The sequence below is a fragment of the Daphnia pulicaria genome, chromosome 8 (assembly GCF_021234035.1).
Source record: "Daphnia pulicaria isolate SC F1-1A chromosome 8, SC_F0-13Bv2, whole genome shotgun sequence".
In the NCBI taxonomy this organism is placed as follows: Eukaryota; Metazoa; Arthropoda; class Branchiopoda; order Diplostraca; family Daphniidae; genus Daphnia; species Daphnia pulicaria.
In genome coordinates this window covers 5,861,938-5,879,820 of record NC_060920.1, presented here as the reverse complement: position 1 = coordinate 5,879,820, position 17,883 = coordinate 5,861,938, and the positions used below count along the sequence as shown (strand labels likewise).

Here is a 17,883-nt window from a genome sequence, read left to right as displayed (position 1 = left end):
TGAGATTAAGTCGTCTGCTTTGTTTTTATTTTACCAAGTTGAAATTGTGGCTGCCGTTTATTTCTTTTTCATTTTTTAAATAATTTAATAATTACGAAAAATGTAATGCTATGGCATGAAAACGTTAACAGAACATTTTTATCCGTAATTATTAATCCTTAAAATTCTTTCCCGAATTAGTTCTATGTAACTTAAGAAAACTCAAAATCCATCTATTGCGCTTGGCAGGCGAATTTCATTCATCTCCAAAGCCATCTATTGAGCTTAGCAGGCGAAATTCGTTTCCATTCCACCATTCCAATCTATTGAGCTTAGCAGGCGAATTTCATTCGTTTCCAATTCCACCATTCCATTTCCACCATTCCATGTTTTCCTCCAACCCCACCAACCCCAAAATGCCTCGCCCTAAATCCCGTCGGGAAAATAATAGGCCTCAGTCTAATCGTCGTGATCGCGAAGTATTCGATCGTGCCCCCGCAGATCCGAGAGATTTTCGTGGTAGAAATGACCCATCTGGATACGATTACAGGGTAATATTCATTACGTCATTAATTTGGTTTTTGTTTGATAACTAGTTATAATTAACGCAAAAAAAACTAGGATCGGGATGGATATAATATGCGCGATACGGCGATAGGTACTATCGTGGTAGTAACAGAGACGTACCGGGAGGATATCGTCCATCGGATGGTGATCGTGATAGCCAACCTTATCGTGGTGTTGATCGTGGAGGGGATCGTGGGGAGAAATTTGTGAAAGGGGAGACATTTCTACGTGACGGCCTTGGCGGACTTGACTGAGGCCCTTCCGCAAACTTATCTCAATTTTTCCACTCTAACGCAACCGGCTCTGAAAAATGACGAATTCATACTCCTTTGGAAAACTAGGCTTCGCTGGTGGAAATTTTATCTTCAACAGCCCGTTCTTCTCAACACGACGGGCATTCAGACGAAACGTTTGTGGAACAGAAGATTGAATTTGTCTCCCCCGCTCTGGGATCGGAACCTTTCGAAGTCTTAAAACTTTACAAACCCGCTGTGTTTGCAGATCTGCAGGTTTCGACCCTCATTTGTTATGCTTACTATTGTGTGTATGTGCTTAATACCGATTGATTATCTCTTTCAGTTGAATGAGGAGACGAAAAAGTCATTGATGGTCAAGTTTCAGCGGAAATCTTCTTGGCCGTGTTTAGTTACGTCCCAGACTCCCAGGTGAAATTGGAGTTTACCGTTTGTTTCTTTCTTACAGACGCTTATTTCACCCGAAATAAGGCGTAATTATTCAATTATTGGAAACTTTCAAATGTTCATTACTAGCTAATGTTTTTTTCTCCGTTATTAGATTTGTGTTATCGCTTCACAAGGCTTAGCTCCGTATGCTGTTGGTATTTTGGTTGAAGGCTCCCCTACACCAATAGTCGAATTAGAGGATCTTCGCCGTTTAATGAGTCTCAAATTTAAACAGTCGAAAATTCCGGTCTTGCCATTAAGCGCTCCTTGGACGACGGCTCAATGCGACGCTAGAGGAATGCCTTATTTAATATTTTTGTCAGATTCGACTTTCGAGCAAGGGATATACGGTCACTGGTTTTCTATCTTTAATACATTCGAATTAAATAACCATTCCCTAATAATACGTACGAACTTCTGTGTGAATAAAAGATACGATACATTACGTGGCATATTCATTTAGAATTGTAAAGAGAATAAAAGAATCATCCTGACCAAATACCAAAGATAAAATAGAGAGTACCAATGTCCTTTAATCCCACTACACGTCACGAAATAGTAGGGATCCAATAGTAATTTCCATAGAAAATGGAGAACTTGGCTAGAAGCTTGACATATATGTTTGTTTGACCTGCGATCAGATTTTATTCGAATGATGGAGGAATATGGACAACTTTACTAGTTGAAAGTGATAAACGAACATCAATTTCCATACAGAATTAAACAAAACGAATACCAAAGTGTAAATGGTATGTCGAGTGCAGATTTACCCCCTCTATTGAGTTGCACATTGAACGCCACGGGGTCCTTGTGGATTGTCTTCATCTTCATAATAAGCTTCACGCTGTTCTCGCTGGCGACGTGCCTCGTTTTCTGGATTGAAATCCATCAGAACCGCTTCTTCAGCTTGGTCAGAGACAATAACTTCTGGCCTTTAATTGAATACAAATATGTAAGCTTGTGTTCAGCTTCGCCAAATTATTATTTAATTACCTAGCAGGAAGAAGACTTTCTAACTGAGGAATAACGTCTTGTGAGAGCTGACGAGGAAACTCAACACAAAACTGAATTATTAAACGTCCTTTTTCGAAAGGATTTCGGTAATGAGGCATTCCTTCGTTGAGGATACACTTTAGATCGCCTTGTTTAAACACCTGCCCTGGAAGTGCTGAAATAACGAGATCACGTTCGTCGAGAGTGCGGATCGATTTACGAAAACCACACAGTGCTTCTACGAGCGTCAGTTCCATTCGCATTACTAAATTATCGGAAGATCGCCTTAATAATATGAATGAAAAAAAAAAAATCATTCGATTAATTATGATGATAAATCAGTGAAACATAACAGTTATCCATACTTAAAAACCGGATGTTCTTTTTCGTCTAATACAATAATAATGTCGCCTGGTTCAAGCCCTGGCTCTTGGTCTCCTTCACCGTTAAAAGTTATTTTTTGCCCATCGACCATTCCTTTATCAACATGGACTTCTAGAACTTTTCTCTCCCTTACAACCTGCAGTTTAGAGTAAGCGTTAAATAAATAATACAGAAAAAAAAGTCAAGAATTTAATTACATACCTTTTTCCCTAAACAGATCTTACATCGGTCTTTGGCATTGATTCTTTCACCTTGCCCTTGACATTCCCCACAAACTGACTGTATTTGTTGGACCATCCCAGGGCCAATCTGTTGAATCCTCACTTGCATACCACTACCCCGACAGTTAGGGCATCGTTCCACTGCTCCTTTCTTACCTCCCAGACCTGCACAAAGCAAACAACTTTGGAACTACTGAAGATTTTAACTAAAAACAAAGCTTTACTACCTTCACAACCATCACAAACAACATTTTTTTGCAATGCCAGCTTGCGAACAGACCCATTGTACAGCTCCTCAAGAGTGACTGACATTTGATGAACGACATCTTTTCCTTTTCTTTCTCGTCTGCCACGGCCACCACCACCACCAAAAAACATGTCTAAATAATATAAAATTTAAAATACAAGCAAAATTACTTAAAATCTACAATTAATATACCAAAAATGTCCATTGGAGAAGAGAAGCCACCAGGGCCTCCACTGGATCCTTCCTTTAGAGCTTGTTCTCCTCCTTCATCATAAATTTTTCGTTTATCTGGGTTCGACAGAACTTCATATGCCTGTGATATCAGTTTGAACTAAAACAGAAAAATGTTTGCACAAAATTAGTAAAGAAGTTAAAATACTGCTGCCTTTCAGAATTATACTTTGTCACCCTCATTCGGATTTTTATCCGGATGGTACTTCAACGCTAGTTTTCGATATGCCTTTTTGAGTTCATCGTTGGTACAGTTTGGCTTGACTCCAAGCAAATCGTAAAATTTCATTTCTTTGACCATTTTAAATCCTAAAGGTTTCTAAATCGCAAAATAGACATTCATTAATCCAATTATTGATTAATCGATAACTGTAATATTGAAAACACCAACTGACCTAGTCTATATAACGTCAAAACAACACAATGTCACAATTCACACTGAAAATCTAGAGTTCCTTAGAACATGCTCATAATCAGACGTTCGACTGTTCGAGAACTTTCTTACACTAAAAAACATGAGCAGAAAGCCAGAAGCAGTCTGAATAGAAATAGAATATACGAGAACGTGTAGGCTTAGCTGTCAAGTTTCTCAGTGAAAAAACTGTACATTTTTAAAATCAAGTGAAACAAATTTTCAAATAAAATTAAAATTATTTAAAATTATTATGTTTAACAAAATTCATTCAACCAGCTTTTTTTTCTACATAACAATTTAAAATAAAACCAGAGCTTCTGATAAAACCCTGGAAAACCATTTTTATCTAAATGTAGTCTGCTTCAGTCAAATGGAAAATTTCGAAATCAAAACAAAAAAATATCTTATCTTTTCATTGGCTCTGAATTTTTGTTGCTGTCAAATAGCTACGTCAACAGTTTAAGGAGTAAACTTATTTAGTTTATTGATGGACACAATTTATTACCATGGGCAACAACATATCTAACGTTGATAGTAAACCTGTCGTTATAATACTAGGTGGATTAGTAACAAGTTCATCCATTTTAGCAGTCTGGTTTTTCTATGACCGAATTAATCGAGCAACGAGATTCGATAACTTAAAGGAAACAAATTGTAACATAGAGCAACTCAATTCTGCAATAGATATTCTCAGAAAGGAGATAGAAGAGCTCAAGGCAGCATCTTCAAAAGTTGATCTCAACATTGAAAAAGATGAAGATTGCAAGTCGAAAAAGTCATTCAAAGTTGTCCGTTTTAAAAACACTTTATCATATATGTCTTCTACTAGTGATGTTGAATATCAGTCTGCATGGTCTGATAATGAAGGCTCAACAGAAGAATTTTTTGATTTCCCTGAAAATGATCTTGGTGACCAGATAAATATTACCAAGTATAAAGTACATTTATTTATTTACATATGACTTTTAATTCAATTTTTTTCTTCTAAATCCTATAGTATTTCAAGTGAAGCTATAGATCTGTTTGATAAAGTTGACAGTTTATTAGAAGGATCTTCTGCTGATCATGAAGTTGCATTTAGATTACTAACTGATCATGAAAGTGAGGTTGTTGTCTTGTCAAATTTAATCAAATTTTGCCAGTTATCATGATTTGTTTTCCCATCTTAGTTTGATTGCAATGTGGAATTTTTATGGCGGATTGCAAAATCCTGCAGAATGGCTGCTCAAGCTTCTCCTGATCCAAATAGACAAAAGGAACTGAGCTTCAAGGGTATACTCTATTCTACATTAATTGTTTTCTAGTTTTTAGGATATAACCTATAATTTTTGAATTAGCTGTTGATTGGGCAAAAAAAGCTTTGAGTGCAGACGAAGCAAACGCGGAAGCCAATAAATGGTTGGTCTATTTAAAAAAAATATCCTTTCAAAAGTTGATGTGTTGACGAATATATGTTTTATTTCTAGGTTTGCTATCTCATTGGGTGCCACAAGTTGTTACGTTAGCGTTTCAGAAAAAATTCGCAATGGTGTCCTTTTCAAGGAATACATAGATAAAGCTATTCAAATTAATCCTTCAGACTACCTTCTTCATCACCTTCTCGGACGATTCAGTTTTGAGGCTAGTAGTCAAGAAAATTGATATTTTAAAATATTTTAATAATAAATTATATCATATCTCACTTAATGATTCTCACAGGTATCTTCTTTGTCATGGATTGAGCGAAAGGTATAAAGAGAAAAGGCAAATGTCTAGTATCAAATTATAATTAAGTTTCTTTATGTTCAGGTTGCAGCTGCACTTTTTAAAGATATTCCTAGTGGGTCCATTGAAGAAGCGCTGTCGCATTTTTTGCATTCAGATAAACTTCGAGCCAAGCCATCAAAAACAAACTCCCTCTACATTGCCAAATGCTTCATTCAGTATGAGATTTAATTTAATTTTTTCGTCGTAGTTCGCTGTCTATTAGTTATATTTAATGTCAAAAGCTTTTTAGTCACGGTTTTCTTTCATAGTACGAATAAGTGTAAAATTTTGTGTAGTTATAGGTTGACTTTGGATTAACTGATTTTTAAACTTATATTCTGTGTGCCGTTCTTAGGTTAGGGAAGTATGACCAAGCCATGCACTGGATCAATCTTGCATTACCAATTTCGGTTATGACTACAGAGGTATATTTTCCTTTGCTGTGATAATTGTATGTGATAATAATGTCTTTTAAATTTCTTATACTATTTTTAGGATCAGTCATCACACGATGAGTTACTTATTTTGCATTCTAAATATAACAGTTACTTGTAAACATCATGATTTTTTAGTTCGTTTTCACATTCCCAATTACAGACACCAATACTAAAATCTGACTAAGTAAGTGTAGTGAGCATTAGTAGTTTAAATAGTAGGGGAGACCGGGGCTATGTGGGACATGGGGCTACATGGGACATCGCAGTTTTGAGCATGTTCCCGTAATTTTTTTTAAATAATTTTTTTACCCAACATGGGGCATGGTAAATGCTCAAATATAGTAAAAAAATTATTTAAAAAAAATTACGGGAACATGCTCAAAACTGCGATGTCCCATGTAGCCCCATGTCCCACATAGCCCCGGTCTCCCCTACAATAATGAACAGTTGCAATGCCCCGGTCCTCTTTTTCAAACAAAAATTTTTCTTGGATAATCACTATCTTTTTAAATAGTAAAAAATAATAATGAAATATATTTTTGTTGTTGAGCAAATTTAGATTTTTCTGGTTACTTTGTTAATTTAATCGGTGGAAAACTACGAAACACGCTTTTCTCTGTTTCTAGGCTTCCGCCAACACCAGTATAAATCATGCTACATTGGTGTTTCTCGTAAAACACTCAAAACTAGCATTAACAGAATCCATGATCTTAACGGGGACTAAGCACAACTCCAAACCGTCCGAACAATGAATTATTTGTATGCCATATACCGATCGAGCTGTTTCATCATATTGAAGTCTGACGTTCGTCGATCACCACAAATTCATTAAAAGAGAGCGTGAAACTCGAGTCTTTCTTATTCTGAAAAAAATTCGTTCGTTAGGAAGTTGGTAGTGACTTGCGATTATGTCCATCGAATGAGTAATCCTATCTCTGTTATACAAATTATGAGTGACAAGTTCAAACTCAAACTATCACTTAATCACTGTAAGGCAGTATTTTTCTACCATCAACCGCCTTGTTATAAAAAAATGCAATATTTCATGTTCTGACTGATTTCTACTTAAGTATAGCAGTGAGACAATTCAATTATTTTAGAATATGATTATAAAATATTATATTTTTAATAAAATATAATGAAAAGTGTTAATAAGTATACCATAATTTGGTTATTTTCTGAACAGTTTCTTTTCTTTTTTGATTCTTTACATTTTCCCACTGACACTTTTCAAATATAGCGGGTTATTTATCTCCTTTTTCTTCTGTTCTTCTTTTTCTCTATGCTTTCGCTCGCTTTTACCCAATGGCGTTCTAGACTGGGACTGGAGTGTTCACATCGTCTGCCCATGGTTGTATTTTCTTTTTATTGACCAAAATTCATTTTAGAGTTGTTTGTCTCATTTGCCGATATTTACTGATACAGGAATTTTATTAATCTGATTCCATGCTCTCTCTACCGCTTCTACGAAAAGTTTGAAGATGCTCTAGATAAGAAACAAGCGTGGTAACAATAGATATCGATTTCTTAATATTTATGTATAGCGCCGTATAGCCATGCTACAGCAATGGAATCGACCCAAATAGACCACAGGGTCGACAGTCAGTCATTCATTTTTGAGCGAATCACAAGTGTACTGCTGGAAGAATCCAAGGTAAATCTTTTAAATTTGTTATAAATGGTTCTTTTTGTATTTCTAGAAAGTGTACTAAGAACTAAACTCTCTCTGAAATGTTTCTAACTGGAACTAGAGTGCTGGAACTGTGGAACAACTTTTGGAGAAATTATTTGAAAAAGAAAAACAGTTTCACATAGATTTTCTCAAATAGTTCTGTTAAATGCATGCATTCTGGTTAAACCTTTTGAAAAACCCACTCCCTGCAGCTGTGAAAAGTCTGTCTGAGCATTCAAGTAATTTAAAAATTATCTGTAGTTTTGGCACTACTGCAGGGTGTTCAGCATTAATATGAATTTTTTTTGCATTATTCATTAAAAATGTATTAAGCACTCACCACTTTATCCCTATATAAACATTGGCAAAATGAAATGGGTTATTAAATCAGAGCATGACACAGAAAAATTTGCAATAGGAAATCAAAATTTAAAAGTCTATTTCCCTTGTAATGTATATCATCAGTTACTGTAAAAACTTGTTTTAAAATACATATTTGTCTCATTGATCAGTGTTGAAGTCATGGTCCCATGGCCTGGTAGAAATGCTTCCAGCCAAGAATTGCACAATTTTGGTGTTGGAACTTCAGCTGGTCTTGAAGGTAAATAACACGTTTTAAGCACTATTTCCCGGGGCTAATAAGTAATGCATTGGTAATGCGATAAAATGTTTTTACGGCTGTTACTAGTACGTTGTTGCTGTTATTAGTTTAGTTGATGATCGATCTCATGTTCAAGGAGGCCATAACAAACTAACTCTTTCATTGAAATTAAAACTAAAATTGAGCTTAGTAGAAGGGTATGTTTACAATGAATGAATAATGACTAAATTCCCCGTAACCCCCTCGAGGCTATATCTTGTTGTTCCAGAAAGGCCCACAGAAAGGGACTGCATTCAGTGAAGCAATTTATACTGATATTCTTCGTATTGTTAAGGCCAATTATATTCTTTTTTCCTGTAGAATTAAAAAAATGCTGCGGGGTGTACTTTCATTAAATCAATATTATTTTTTAACTACATTTTACGCCCTTTTTTAATTATACGTAAGAAGACAGAAAACTCAAGATAGTAACAAAGTGAAAAAACTTTGGTGAATAAGTGGGCGAAAACAAATGTTCATTATAGCAGATCACACACGCAGCCAAAGATATCTATTATTTTCACCGTTGTATCGATAACATGTGGATATTTTAGCACATCGTAACTGTCTTACCTATGCCAGAAGAAAACTGTTTACAAGCAAATGTGGACGTCAAATTTTAATCAACTGCACCAGTCTCAATACCTTGCAAAACATTTCACAACCATGTAATCACTGGTCGGATGGGTGAATCGAACAAGGCCGTCAATTGGAAACCTAGATGTCTTGAGACTTGGGCTTCGATTCTCCCGAAGAGCGCAGGCGCTCTAACACGCGCAGTTTGCACGACTGCCCATGAGAACCCTGTTAAATGCAACAACGAATTACCCGACGAGATAATGGCATTTAAAATATGGAGCGAGGGGCTGAGGAGTCTTTAAATATTATCGCAGTCGACCAACAGAATCTATGGCAGCGCAGGCCATTACCAATATTGAGAAGATGCGAGCATGTGACACATCCAAAAAAGAAATGGTGTTTTTTTTTTTTTTTTTTTTATTTATCTTATTTTTTTTAATATATCGTTTGTTGGCTGTTTACGACTGTTCACCAGAAGTGCGAGGATACCCTTTCAAAAATCTTCCACTGTGGCGACTGGGCGCTTTAGGCCCTCTCTAATTTCCTCAGATATGATGTAAAAAAATTTACATTTTCCAGATAGGGACATTTTATTAGGATGCAATTCATTTTTTAAGTGAGAGTTAGACCTTGAAAGACATATCAATGAAAGTAATAACAAATTATGACAGGCAACACCTAATTTTGGTAGACCGTGCAAATACCTTTACTATTCACAATTTTTTTTTTAACTTTATTTTGTCCTCTAAAAGAACATTCCCAAATTGGCCATGGCCATGCCTTTTTTGGAATATTTGTTTTCTTCTTCTTCTTTTGCCTCAAAAACTTTTTAGTAGTGACTTTGAAAGTATCCGTTAGATGGCTGAAGTTTATGAATCGATACAAATAACAAAATACTAAATAACTGAGAATAAATTGTATCGAAAATCCTGGGAAAAGTCTGAATTAATTGAATCGACTTGTAGTAGTAGCATTGTAGTCACGAGTGACGACTGTGACTAGCCCTTAGATTTCCCTTAGATTGTTAGGAAAGCCAAGCGAAATTATACCTTTCACGTATCCAGCTCACGTAGGTCGAGTAGGTTGACTTCAATCACACGTAATACAGAAGGGGTGGAGCCAGGCGCCAAAAGGAAGGAGAAGGGATTGGTCCAAGGCTCTTCCGCTGTCAGAAAATCGATAAGTCTGGCTGGCGCGTGTCCCAACTATACACGCTAGCGCAGTTACTCACTTCCCTACTATGTCTTAGCAGTGAACGTTGTGCCAAAATTTGGTTAATCACTCGTTGTTGACGAAAAACATTGACTATTGAAACGCAATTACTTCCAATTAGCCAGAAGCAGCGCCCAGGCCAGCTAGTCAGTGGATTCCATCCTGAATTTGAGTTCTCGTATTTGAAATTAGTTCTCCTTCAACTTTGACGACTGGTGTTGAATGTCATCATCCCACGTTTTTTTCATCCAAGTGTGCGCAGCTGAACAACCGTCAAACGTAGAAAGTGACCAAATACATCCTCTCGACCATTAATTCACAGTGATAGTAAGGACCTCCATAAACGTTCTATGCAATTTTAACGTATCTTGGGGAAACCAAAAACCCGAAGATGTTACTAAGAAAAATACGTGCTCTTTTCATGTTTCAGTAGTTTCGAGCTAAGCAGGTGAGCGTTTGTATGAATATTAATTGTCAACAGAATGTACAAGACTACTGGCTGCCTTAGCGAGATAGTTACCATGTCCAATAACAAGCTCAAAGACATCGACGATACACACGTGGCGGAACAGCACCAGCTCTTGCGTAAAGGTCCATTTGAAACATTTTACTTATTTGTATATTTCATAACTAGAGCCTTTTTTATACTGTACTCAAGAAAATGAAAATAGCTCTTGAACATAATTTGAGAATTCTTATACCCGCATTTGGTGAACGAAAAGAACCTATTTTAATACCTATACTGTACTAACTCCAGCAATGGAGCTTTTTCTTATTGAAACGTTTTTATTTGTAGACCTTTTGATTAAAGCAGTTACCTAATTAATACGCAAATCTTATCTTCTCGTAAGTTTTGTTTCATGTTTACTCTAAATATTTTTAAAACGCCCAAAAACACCATAATTTCAATGAATGAAAATTAACTTTACTAACACAATCAAGTAGTTTCGCTAGAAGTTGGCTTTTAATATGTTACTTAGAAAGTTATGACTATGAGCATACATTATTTCTAAATTTAAAAGAATACATATATTTGAATGAAGATGAGGGTGGTATCAGTATATACGTGTAGTTTATCGTAGGTAGACGTAGACGTACATCCCGAAGAAACCGTTGCAGACAGTGAACTCATATTCTAGCTATTGTATCAATTTTCAGACTTGCAATAAGGAAACAGAAAAGACTTCAGCCCCACATCCGGCGGTGTTTTAAGACAAAGATGTGTATCTTAACAGCTGTAAGCTGATATTGACCATTTGTTGGTCACGCAGGATTTTGCGGTGGAACGCTTATTAATGATACCAATAATCAGAACCCCACCTTTTATGAAGAAATGTTAAACAAAAAAAATATAAGAATAATAAATAAATCTGTTTTAGCGATCGTATTAGAAAACTCGATTATTATTGTAAACTTTGAATGACAAAATCATTAACATAAAAAAATATTGTAAAATTTGTCAGTTCAACAACCTTGAAGTACATGTTCCCATTATGCGCCATTGCAATCCTTAATTTTTTTCCGTTTTCTGTTGATGTCTGAAGGTCTGAGCAAAAGAATCAATCAGTTACCCAATGAAGAGAATGGACAAACTACGTCACCGGATATTCCCTACTCCAGGAATGCTGCCGTTTCCTATATCAACGCTGGTGAGGAGGATCAAATGGTATGGTTTAACTGGTTCTTTTAAGCGAGCTACTCATCATTTCTTTAACTTCGTTCTCCATATGATGAAATGTCTGTCTTTTGGACACGACTAAGAGTAATTCAAACTATGTTCTCATTCATCTGAGGGATTTCCGTCTGCCCTGTGATACTGTATTGTTTACATTTGTTACATTATCTTAAGTCGAGATCTGTCTTTTGATCTAATTTACTACTGAACTGGTTGAATTTGAGTAGATCCCAGCAGATATAATTTAGTTTTTGACGTTATTTTATTGCAGAATTCTATTTCCAATTCTAGTACACGTTTGCGTATTATGCTTTAAGATTTGAACAATGGCTATTTCGAAATCAATTAAAAATTTAAATTATTTCATTTCCCAGGAACTTTATGGTTACCGCCGTTCACTATTTCGAACAATCCTCACCTGGCTTTTCATTGTGAAAACTGTTGGGATTTTACGCATGGTTTTCCATTGGTTTCCCGAATGGTTTTTGAATTGCACCCATACTAGGTGTTCTCTCGAGGTCGCAGAGAAAATACTGATTGTGGTATGACAAAAACAAAAAGTCAAATGTTTCCCTTTTTTTTTTAATTACCATTTAATTTCCCCGTAATAGGAGATATATCAAAAGAAATATCGGCGAGTTCACATACGAAGTATCACCTGTATGAGTGCGCTCCAGATTATGTATTGACAAGTCACACATGGTATGCATGTTGTTTCTATAATGCATTGGATTTCTTTATGCAGAAATGCGGCAACAGAACATACCGTCAAAGGGAAAAAAAAATCCGTAGAGCATCGCAATTCACATGTACTGCAGGATTTAAATAAAATCGACGATTCTCCCATTTTATCTCTTCCAAATGCAGATGGCACATTTCATGGTAAACGAGCTTTTTTCAATTTTTTCGATTTCCATTCAAACGAATTCGTGCATTTAAATAACTTTTCTGTCTCTAATGAAATAGAGGCCACGAGTGTCCGTATGTTCACCTGCAAGAAATTGCGCTATATTTGGAATACGGAGACAAAAGAGTTCCTTAAAGTGAAAAGCTTGGGTCCTGGTATGCCGACATCTTCTTTACATCACACAGATGCTCAACAAGGATTGGCTGGTTTATCTATTCTTGAGCAACAAAGAAGGTTCAATCTAATACGTTCTATGAGAGAGTTCCTTTCGTCTTTTTAATCACGGTCATTGTTTTTAGGCGGGCAATTTTTGGCTCAAATTTTATTAACGTTCCAGTTAAAAGTGTTTTGGAGCTTCTCCTTCTGGAAGTGTTGAATCCATTTTACATCTTCCAAGTAGTATCCGTCTTCATTTGGATTATGATTGAATATTATATTTTCGCCGGAGCTATAATGGTTATGTCTGCGGTATGACAATATCAGAATTCTTTAAAAATAGATAATGAATTATAACCAATTAATTCGAAATGTTCTACTGCGACAGGCCGGAATAGCCATTTCAATCATCCAAACTAGAAAAGTAAGTTGAATCAAGCCATCAGTTTTATGAAATTGATTCTAATTTCCGTTTTTCTCGTTTTAAAGAATCAAAAAAAGTTGAGAAACACAGTGCATGGAAGTGACATAATAGATGTGTGTCGAGGAGGCGGAGTATACGAAACCATAAGAACCGAAGAACTGGTTCCGGGAGACATGATTATTTTACCAGCCAACGGCTGTACTATGCATTGTGACGCTGTTTTATTATTCGGAACCTGTATCGTTAATGAAAGCATGCTAACAGGTAAACATTTTTAGTTTAAACGGATAAGAAATTTGGAAAAACAAAAAACGTCCGTACAACCATTTAAAGACAACTGGTTGACTGTGCAGGAGAAAGCGTGCCCGTTGTCAAAACTCCTCTGCCATTCCAAACAGACGTCTTATATCATCCCAAGGAACACTCTAGGCACACTTTGTTTAGCGGCACGAAAGTTGTTCAAACACGATTTTATAATGAAGAAAAAGTAATCATTCTAATTTTTGAAATCTAAATCAGCTTCAAATTTGGAAATGATCTGACAATATTTGTCTAGGTTATGGCCGTTGTGACTTCAACTGGTTTCATGACGGCAAAAGGGTCGCTGGTGTCCGCCATTATGTATCCACCCCCAGTTGACTTCCGTTTTGAAAGAGACAGTTACCGATTTATTGGTTTCTTAGCTTCCTTGGCTTCTATTGGATTTACTTATAGCATTATTAAAAAGGTAAACAAATGTTTATCTGAGAGATTTATCATATTCCTTATCCTACTTGCATCCATCATTCCTCTAGATTATATCGGGCGAAGCGGGAGTGAAAGTTGTGTTTCATTCCTTTGACATTATTACAATTTGTGTTCCTCCCGCGTTACCTGCGGCCATGACTGCGGGAATCATTTTGGCACAAAAAAGACTTGAGCAACGAAATATCTATTGCATCTCCCCGAGGTCTATCAACGTTTCAGGTACCAATAAACCACACCTCGCCATCCACAGTGTCAGCATAATTTTCATTCCCCGTTTTTGAAGGTTCTTTAAATTGCATTTGCTTTGATAAAACTGGAACATTGACAGAAGATGGACTTGATCTATGGGGCGTTGTACCCGTTGTAGATGGCCGACGATATATACCTCCTATAAGAAGTATTTAATTACAAGATTTTGTGATTTGCATAATAATTTACACGTTTTTTTTTAATTACAGCGCCATTAAAGCTATCACAGGCGTTATCTACCCTTCGTCCGCATGACCGAAGTCCATCGGCAGTTAGTTATAATTTTAAGTTAGAGCCACCGTTGTTGCTTATGGGCATGGCCACCTGCCATTCGTTGACAATAATAGATGGCAACCTTAGTGGTGATCCCTTAGACCTTAAAGTGAGTACAATGGTCCATTATTAGGATACTGGTGTCCAGAAATGACATTTTTGTCTTCCAACTTCTACAGATGTTTGAATCGACTGGATGGGTTCTGGTTGAGCCTTCCAATGAAGACACGAATAAATACGACAACATTTGTCCAACTGTTGTTAGTTGGACTCCGCCGAGTGGAAACAAGGGAGACCCTGGACCTGGAGTGTCGGATTCCTCCGACCTGGATGGTGCGGAAAATTCGAAAGTAATATATTTTCTGTTGAAAAACTGATAATGTTTTGATAGTTATTTACAATAATAAAATAATGCCCTATTTTGAATTCGTTTGGTCCCAGGTTGAGGTAGGAATTGTTCGCCAGTTCCCATTCAGTTCGACTCTTCAACGAATGGCCATCATTTGCAAACGCATCGGCCAGGAGCAACTTCATTTCTTCTGTAAAGGTTCACCGGAAATGGTGCAGTCTTTATGCAAGCCGGAAACCGGTAAGTTACCCGATTTTCCTTCTCTCCTTACTTACTACGATTTCTCCCAACTTATTTTTTAAACTGAAATTTTCAGTGAAAATTTCAAAATTGCCGATATTGTTTGTTTTTAGTACCGACCAACCATAATGAAATTCTAGAAGAATACACAAGGCAAGGTTTCCGTGTCATAGCCTTAGCTCACCGTCTTGTTGAGATCCGATCCCTACACAAGCTTCAAAAAGTGCAAAGAGAAGATTTAGAAAATGAATTGACATTTCTTGGTATGCTAACATCTATTTGAACATAAATTGACCAATTAGGTGAAAGATCAAATTTTAAGACTGACCTATTTTGAACTGACCTTCCTTTTTTAGGTCTAGTCGTCTTAGAAAATCGTCTAAAACCGGATACCAAGGCGATAATTAATCAGTTATCAGATGCAGCCGTCCGAACCGTCATGGTCACTGGTAAATTAATGTAACAAATTAATTTGGATCGGAATTCTAACTAATGTTTTATGCCTACCGCTTGTGTTCTAGGAGATAATATACTGACAGCCATAAGCGTTGCTCGAGGTAAAGCCATAAAGTATATACATTTTACCCGTAGACGAAAGAGGCGATTACAATTAAAATATTATTCATATTATTCAAGAAATACTTGATTTAAAAAAATACGTTTGCTCTTTGTTATTGCTGCTTTTAGATTGTGGAATGGTAGGATCGCATGATCAGGTAGTAATAGTCAATTATGAAGAAAGTTCGGGCGCAGTTTCAACCGATGGGAAACCACACTTGACTTACAGTTTGGCTGAGAAATCTTCTGTCCAGGTTAAAGCGAACGCCTATTGATGTTCATTATTATAGGAAATTTTTCAACGAAAGAAATAATAAGTCTATATTTGGTTGATCCATGTAGACTCCCACTAGCGGTACGTCGACATCAGCAATGAACAACAGTGGTGATATAACGTTGGATATAACAAATCCGGTAATTAATATATACATATATGTATTTTGAATAAGAAGTAGGTAACTTCTGTAGTGTAATATAATATTTTTCCCTTACAGGATTTGATCGGACGTTACCATTTAGCAATCACAGGGAAATGCTGGTCAATCATTCAAGAACATTATCCAGAATTGGTACCTCGATGCGTAGTAAAAGGGACTATCTTCGCTCGTATGTCTCCTGACCAAAAACAGCAGTTGGTCCAAGCACTGCAGCAACTGAACTATGTCGTTGGTAATTAATCGTATTAATTCAAACAGTCTATATCCATTCACGTTTAAGTAATGCGAGAGTATTAATGATTAATGATTTTTTCATTATTACTATGATGTAGGAATGTGTGGAGATGGAGCAAATGATTGTGGTGCTTTAAAAGCAGCTCACGCTGGAATTGCTTTGTCAGATTCTGAAGCTTCAGTGGCTTCACCATTCACTTCGAGAGATGCAAGCATTAGTTGCGTACCAGAGTTGATTCGCCAAGGACGTTGTGCACTTGTCACATCATTTGGCATTTTCAAGTATATGGCTGCATACAGTCTCACACAGTTCATCTCCGTCATGATTTTATACGAAATCGGAACCAATTTGACGGATTTCCAATTCCTCTACATCGATCTTTTCCTTATTTGCTCACTGTCCGCCCTTTTCGGACGTACGCAACCTCATCCAGGACCACTGTTCAATCGCCCTCCTTTGACCTCCCTTCTCTCATTACCACCTGTGGGGTCACTTCTTATTCAAGTGCTTTTGGTTGGTTTCTTCCAAGCTATTAGCATGCTTTTGCTTACCAAGCAAAATTGGTTCGTACCGTATATGGATCTTCACAACACCACTGGGCTGGAAACTGGGGACTACGAATGCCACGAAAATTACGCAATTTTTTGTGTCTCTCTGTGCCAGTATATCGTCTTGGCGTTGGCTTATGCAAAAGGAAAACCTTTTAGAGAAATTTTTCTGAAGAATTACTGGTTCGTCGGAGCTTTAGCTGCCTCTGCGGCATGTTCCGTTTGTATCCTCATTGATCCTCCTTACTTTATCGAAAAATGGCTACAACTGAAGATGCCTCCTATGGAATTTCGCCTCATCATTTTGGGCTTGTCAGCCGCTCAGGTGAATAAAATTTTTGAAATGTTTAGACACATTTTTACGATTTATCGGATCGATTCGTTATTTGATCGTTCAAAAAGTATTTATAGCTACTTATATGATTTAATAGTTTTATTTATAACCATTTATTTTATGTGAATATTTCAGACTACTTAAAACATCTTGCGCAATCTTTACAGGTTTTCGTGTGTCTGTTAACGGAAGAAATCGTGATAGATCGTGGTCTCGTCAAGTTGATGGATTCTCCTTTTTGGCTGAAGCTACGACCTCGCAAGGAAAAATATTTAGCAATCGAAAAAGAAATAAAAACGAGCGATTGGCTATCTTCAATAGTGACATCAACTGTTGCTCAGAAATAATCGTAAAAGGTGTAAGGTTTTATCTTATTCAGATATGCATTGTCCTTTATTTCCATCCCTTGATCGCTCATCATCCCATTGTAGATTTTATTCTCCAATTAGAATTAAATGAATTGGGCTCATAAAATGGAGCGCGTTATTCGTCAATAATGATAGGGTCTTCCTATCATTTCGATATCACGTATGCCATATTTAAAATAGCCAGAATGGAAGTGGATAATGAGTTCAAGCGAAACAAATTTTATGATAAACATATAAATACTGCCTCTGCCTTCTTAGATCTATGTACGTACATGTATTCTGCTAATGTCCTAACAATTAGAATGCATACCCTTTACTACTTTTGGGAGTTGTATGAAGAATAAATTTGTCTGTGTTAATTGACTGTTAGCAGAGTT

General features: G+C 36.5%; 3 protein-coding genes and 2 long non-coding RNA genes across 12 annotated transcripts; 3 read left to right on the top strand and 2 right to left on the bottom strand.

The window, feature by feature from the left end:
- The first annotated feature begins 327 nt into the window (after positions 1–327).
- Positions 328–1,770, top strand: LOC124312612. 2 transcript variants are annotated; one of them, XR_006910589.1, is made up of 4 exons: positions 328–530; positions 601–1,055; positions 1,126–1,273; positions 1,342–1,770. It is a non-coding gene; the product is annotated as an uncharacterized LOC124312612 (long non-coding RNA). The 2 variants fall into 2 exon arrangements; XR_006910590.1 differs by having other exon boundaries at positions 1,126–1,211; positions 1,342–1,760.
- A 76-nt stretch (positions 1,771–1,846) lies between these two features.
- On the bottom strand, positions 1,847–3,857 carry LOC124312606 (dnaJ homolog subfamily A member 1-like). 2 transcript variants are annotated; one of them, XM_046777080.1, is made up of 8 exons: positions 3,701–3,857; positions 3,475–3,624; positions 3,267–3,405; positions 3,055–3,207; positions 2,808–2,992; positions 2,588–2,742; positions 2,223–2,507; positions 1,847–2,161 (listed from the first exon to the last, which is right to left on the bottom strand). In XM_046777080.1, the coding sequence occupies exons 2-8, from the start codon at positions 3,604–3,606 to the stop codon at positions 2,005–2,007; spliced, it is 1,206 nt and encodes a 401-aa protein (XP_046633036.1). In that variant the 5' UTR covers positions 3,607–3,624; positions 3,701–3,857; the 3' UTR covers positions 1,847–2,004. The 2 variants fall into 2 exon arrangements, with proteins under 2 accessions (XP_046633036.1, XP_046633037.1); XM_046777081.1 differs by having other exon boundaries at positions 3,475–3,614; positions 3,701–3,843.
- Positions 3,858–4,226: 369 nt separating this feature from the next.
- Positions 4,227–6,021, top strand: LOC124311896 (regulator of microtubule dynamics protein 2-like). The gene is made up of 9 exons (XM_046776265.1): positions 4,227–4,651; positions 4,718–4,826; positions 4,890–4,992; positions 5,058–5,118; positions 5,187–5,340; positions 5,419–5,448; positions 5,509–5,642; positions 5,822–5,891; positions 5,962–6,021. The coding sequence occupies exons 1-9, from the start codon at positions 4,227–4,229 to the stop codon at positions 6,019–6,021; spliced, it is 1,146 nt and encodes a 381-aa protein (XP_046632221.1).
- A 1,175-nt stretch (positions 6,022–7,196) lies between these two features.
- LOC124312602 (polyamine-transporting ATPase 13A3-like) lies at positions 7,197–17,865 on the top strand. Of its 6 annotated transcripts, XM_046777077.1 has the most exons (26): positions 7,197–7,254; positions 7,329–7,557; positions 8,088–8,176; positions 11,551–11,672; positions 12,056–12,223; positions 12,293–12,363; positions 12,427–12,563; positions 12,648–12,822; positions 12,888–13,056; positions 13,133–13,168; positions 13,234–13,432; positions 13,522–13,655; positions 13,725–13,895; positions 13,963–14,134; positions 14,199–14,312; positions 14,374–14,546; positions 14,617–14,787; positions 14,879–15,026; positions 15,140–15,289; positions 15,383–15,475; positions 15,548–15,583; positions 15,714–15,838; positions 15,927–15,998; positions 16,079–16,253; positions 16,354–17,129; positions 17,306–17,865. In XM_046777077.1, the coding sequence occupies exons 3-26, from the start codon at positions 8,098–8,100 to the stop codon at positions 17,483–17,485; spliced, it is 3,846 nt and encodes a 1,281-aa protein (XP_046633033.1). In that variant the 5' UTR covers positions 7,197–7,254; positions 7,329–7,557; positions 8,088–8,097; the 3' UTR covers positions 17,486–17,865. The 6 variants fall into 6 exon arrangements, with proteins under 6 accessions (XP_046633033.1, XP_046633032.1, XP_046633031.1 ...); XM_046777075.1 differs by lacking the exons at positions 7,197–7,254; positions 7,329–7,557; positions 8,088–8,176 and adding exons at positions 9,990–10,333; positions 10,488–10,597; XM_046777074.1 differs by lacking the exons at positions 7,197–7,254; positions 7,329–7,557; positions 8,088–8,176 and adding exons at positions 9,990–10,333; positions 10,440–10,597.
- Positions 8,788–9,956, bottom strand: LOC124312614. Its single transcript, XR_006910593.1, has 2 exons — positions 9,844–9,956; positions 8,788–9,019 (listed from the first exon to the last, which is right to left on the bottom strand). It is a non-coding gene; the product is annotated as an uncharacterized LOC124312614 (long non-coding RNA).
- Positions 17,866–17,883: the final 18 nt, after the last annotated feature.

Excerpts from the sequence above, each read along its gene's own strand:
- LOC124312606 (XM_046777080.1), bottom strand. The coding sequence starts at position 3,606 with ATGGTCAAAGAAATGAAATTTTACGATTTGCTTGGAGTCAAGCCAAAC. Across the intron at positions 3,406-3,474 it reads ATCCGAATGAGGGTGACAAA|TTCAAACTGATATCACAGGC; the intron begins GTATAATTCTGA and ends TTTCTGTTTTAG. Across the intron at positions 3,208-3,266 it reads TTCTCCAATGGACATTTTTG|ACATGTTTTTTGGTGGTGGT; the intron begins GTATATTAATTG and ends TATATTATTTAG.
- LOC124312602 (XM_046777075.1), top strand. The coding sequence starts at position 10,489 with ATGTACAAGACTACTGGCTGCCTTAGCGAGATAGTTACCATGTCCAAT. Across the intron at positions 11,673-12,055 it reads CTGGTGAGGAGGATCAAATG|GAACTTTATGGTTACCGCCG; the intron begins GTATGGTTTAAC and ends TTCATTTCCCAG. Across the intron at positions 14,313-14,373 it reads ATATATACCTCCTATAAGAA|CGCCATTAAAGCTATCACAG; the intron begins GTATTTAATTAC and ends TTTTAATTACAG.
- LOC124311896 (XM_046776265.1), top strand. The coding sequence starts at position 4,227 with ATGGGCAACAACATATCTAACGTTGATAGTAAACCTGTCGTTATAATA. Across the intron at positions 4,993-5,057 it reads AAAGGAACTGAGCTTCAAGG|CTGTTGATTGGGCAAAAAAA; the intron begins GTATACTCTATT and ends TTTTTGAATTAG. Across the intron at positions 5,119-5,186 it reads AACGCGGAAGCCAATAAATG|GTTTGCTATCTCATTGGGTG; the intron begins GTTGGTCTATTT and ends TTTTATTTCTAG.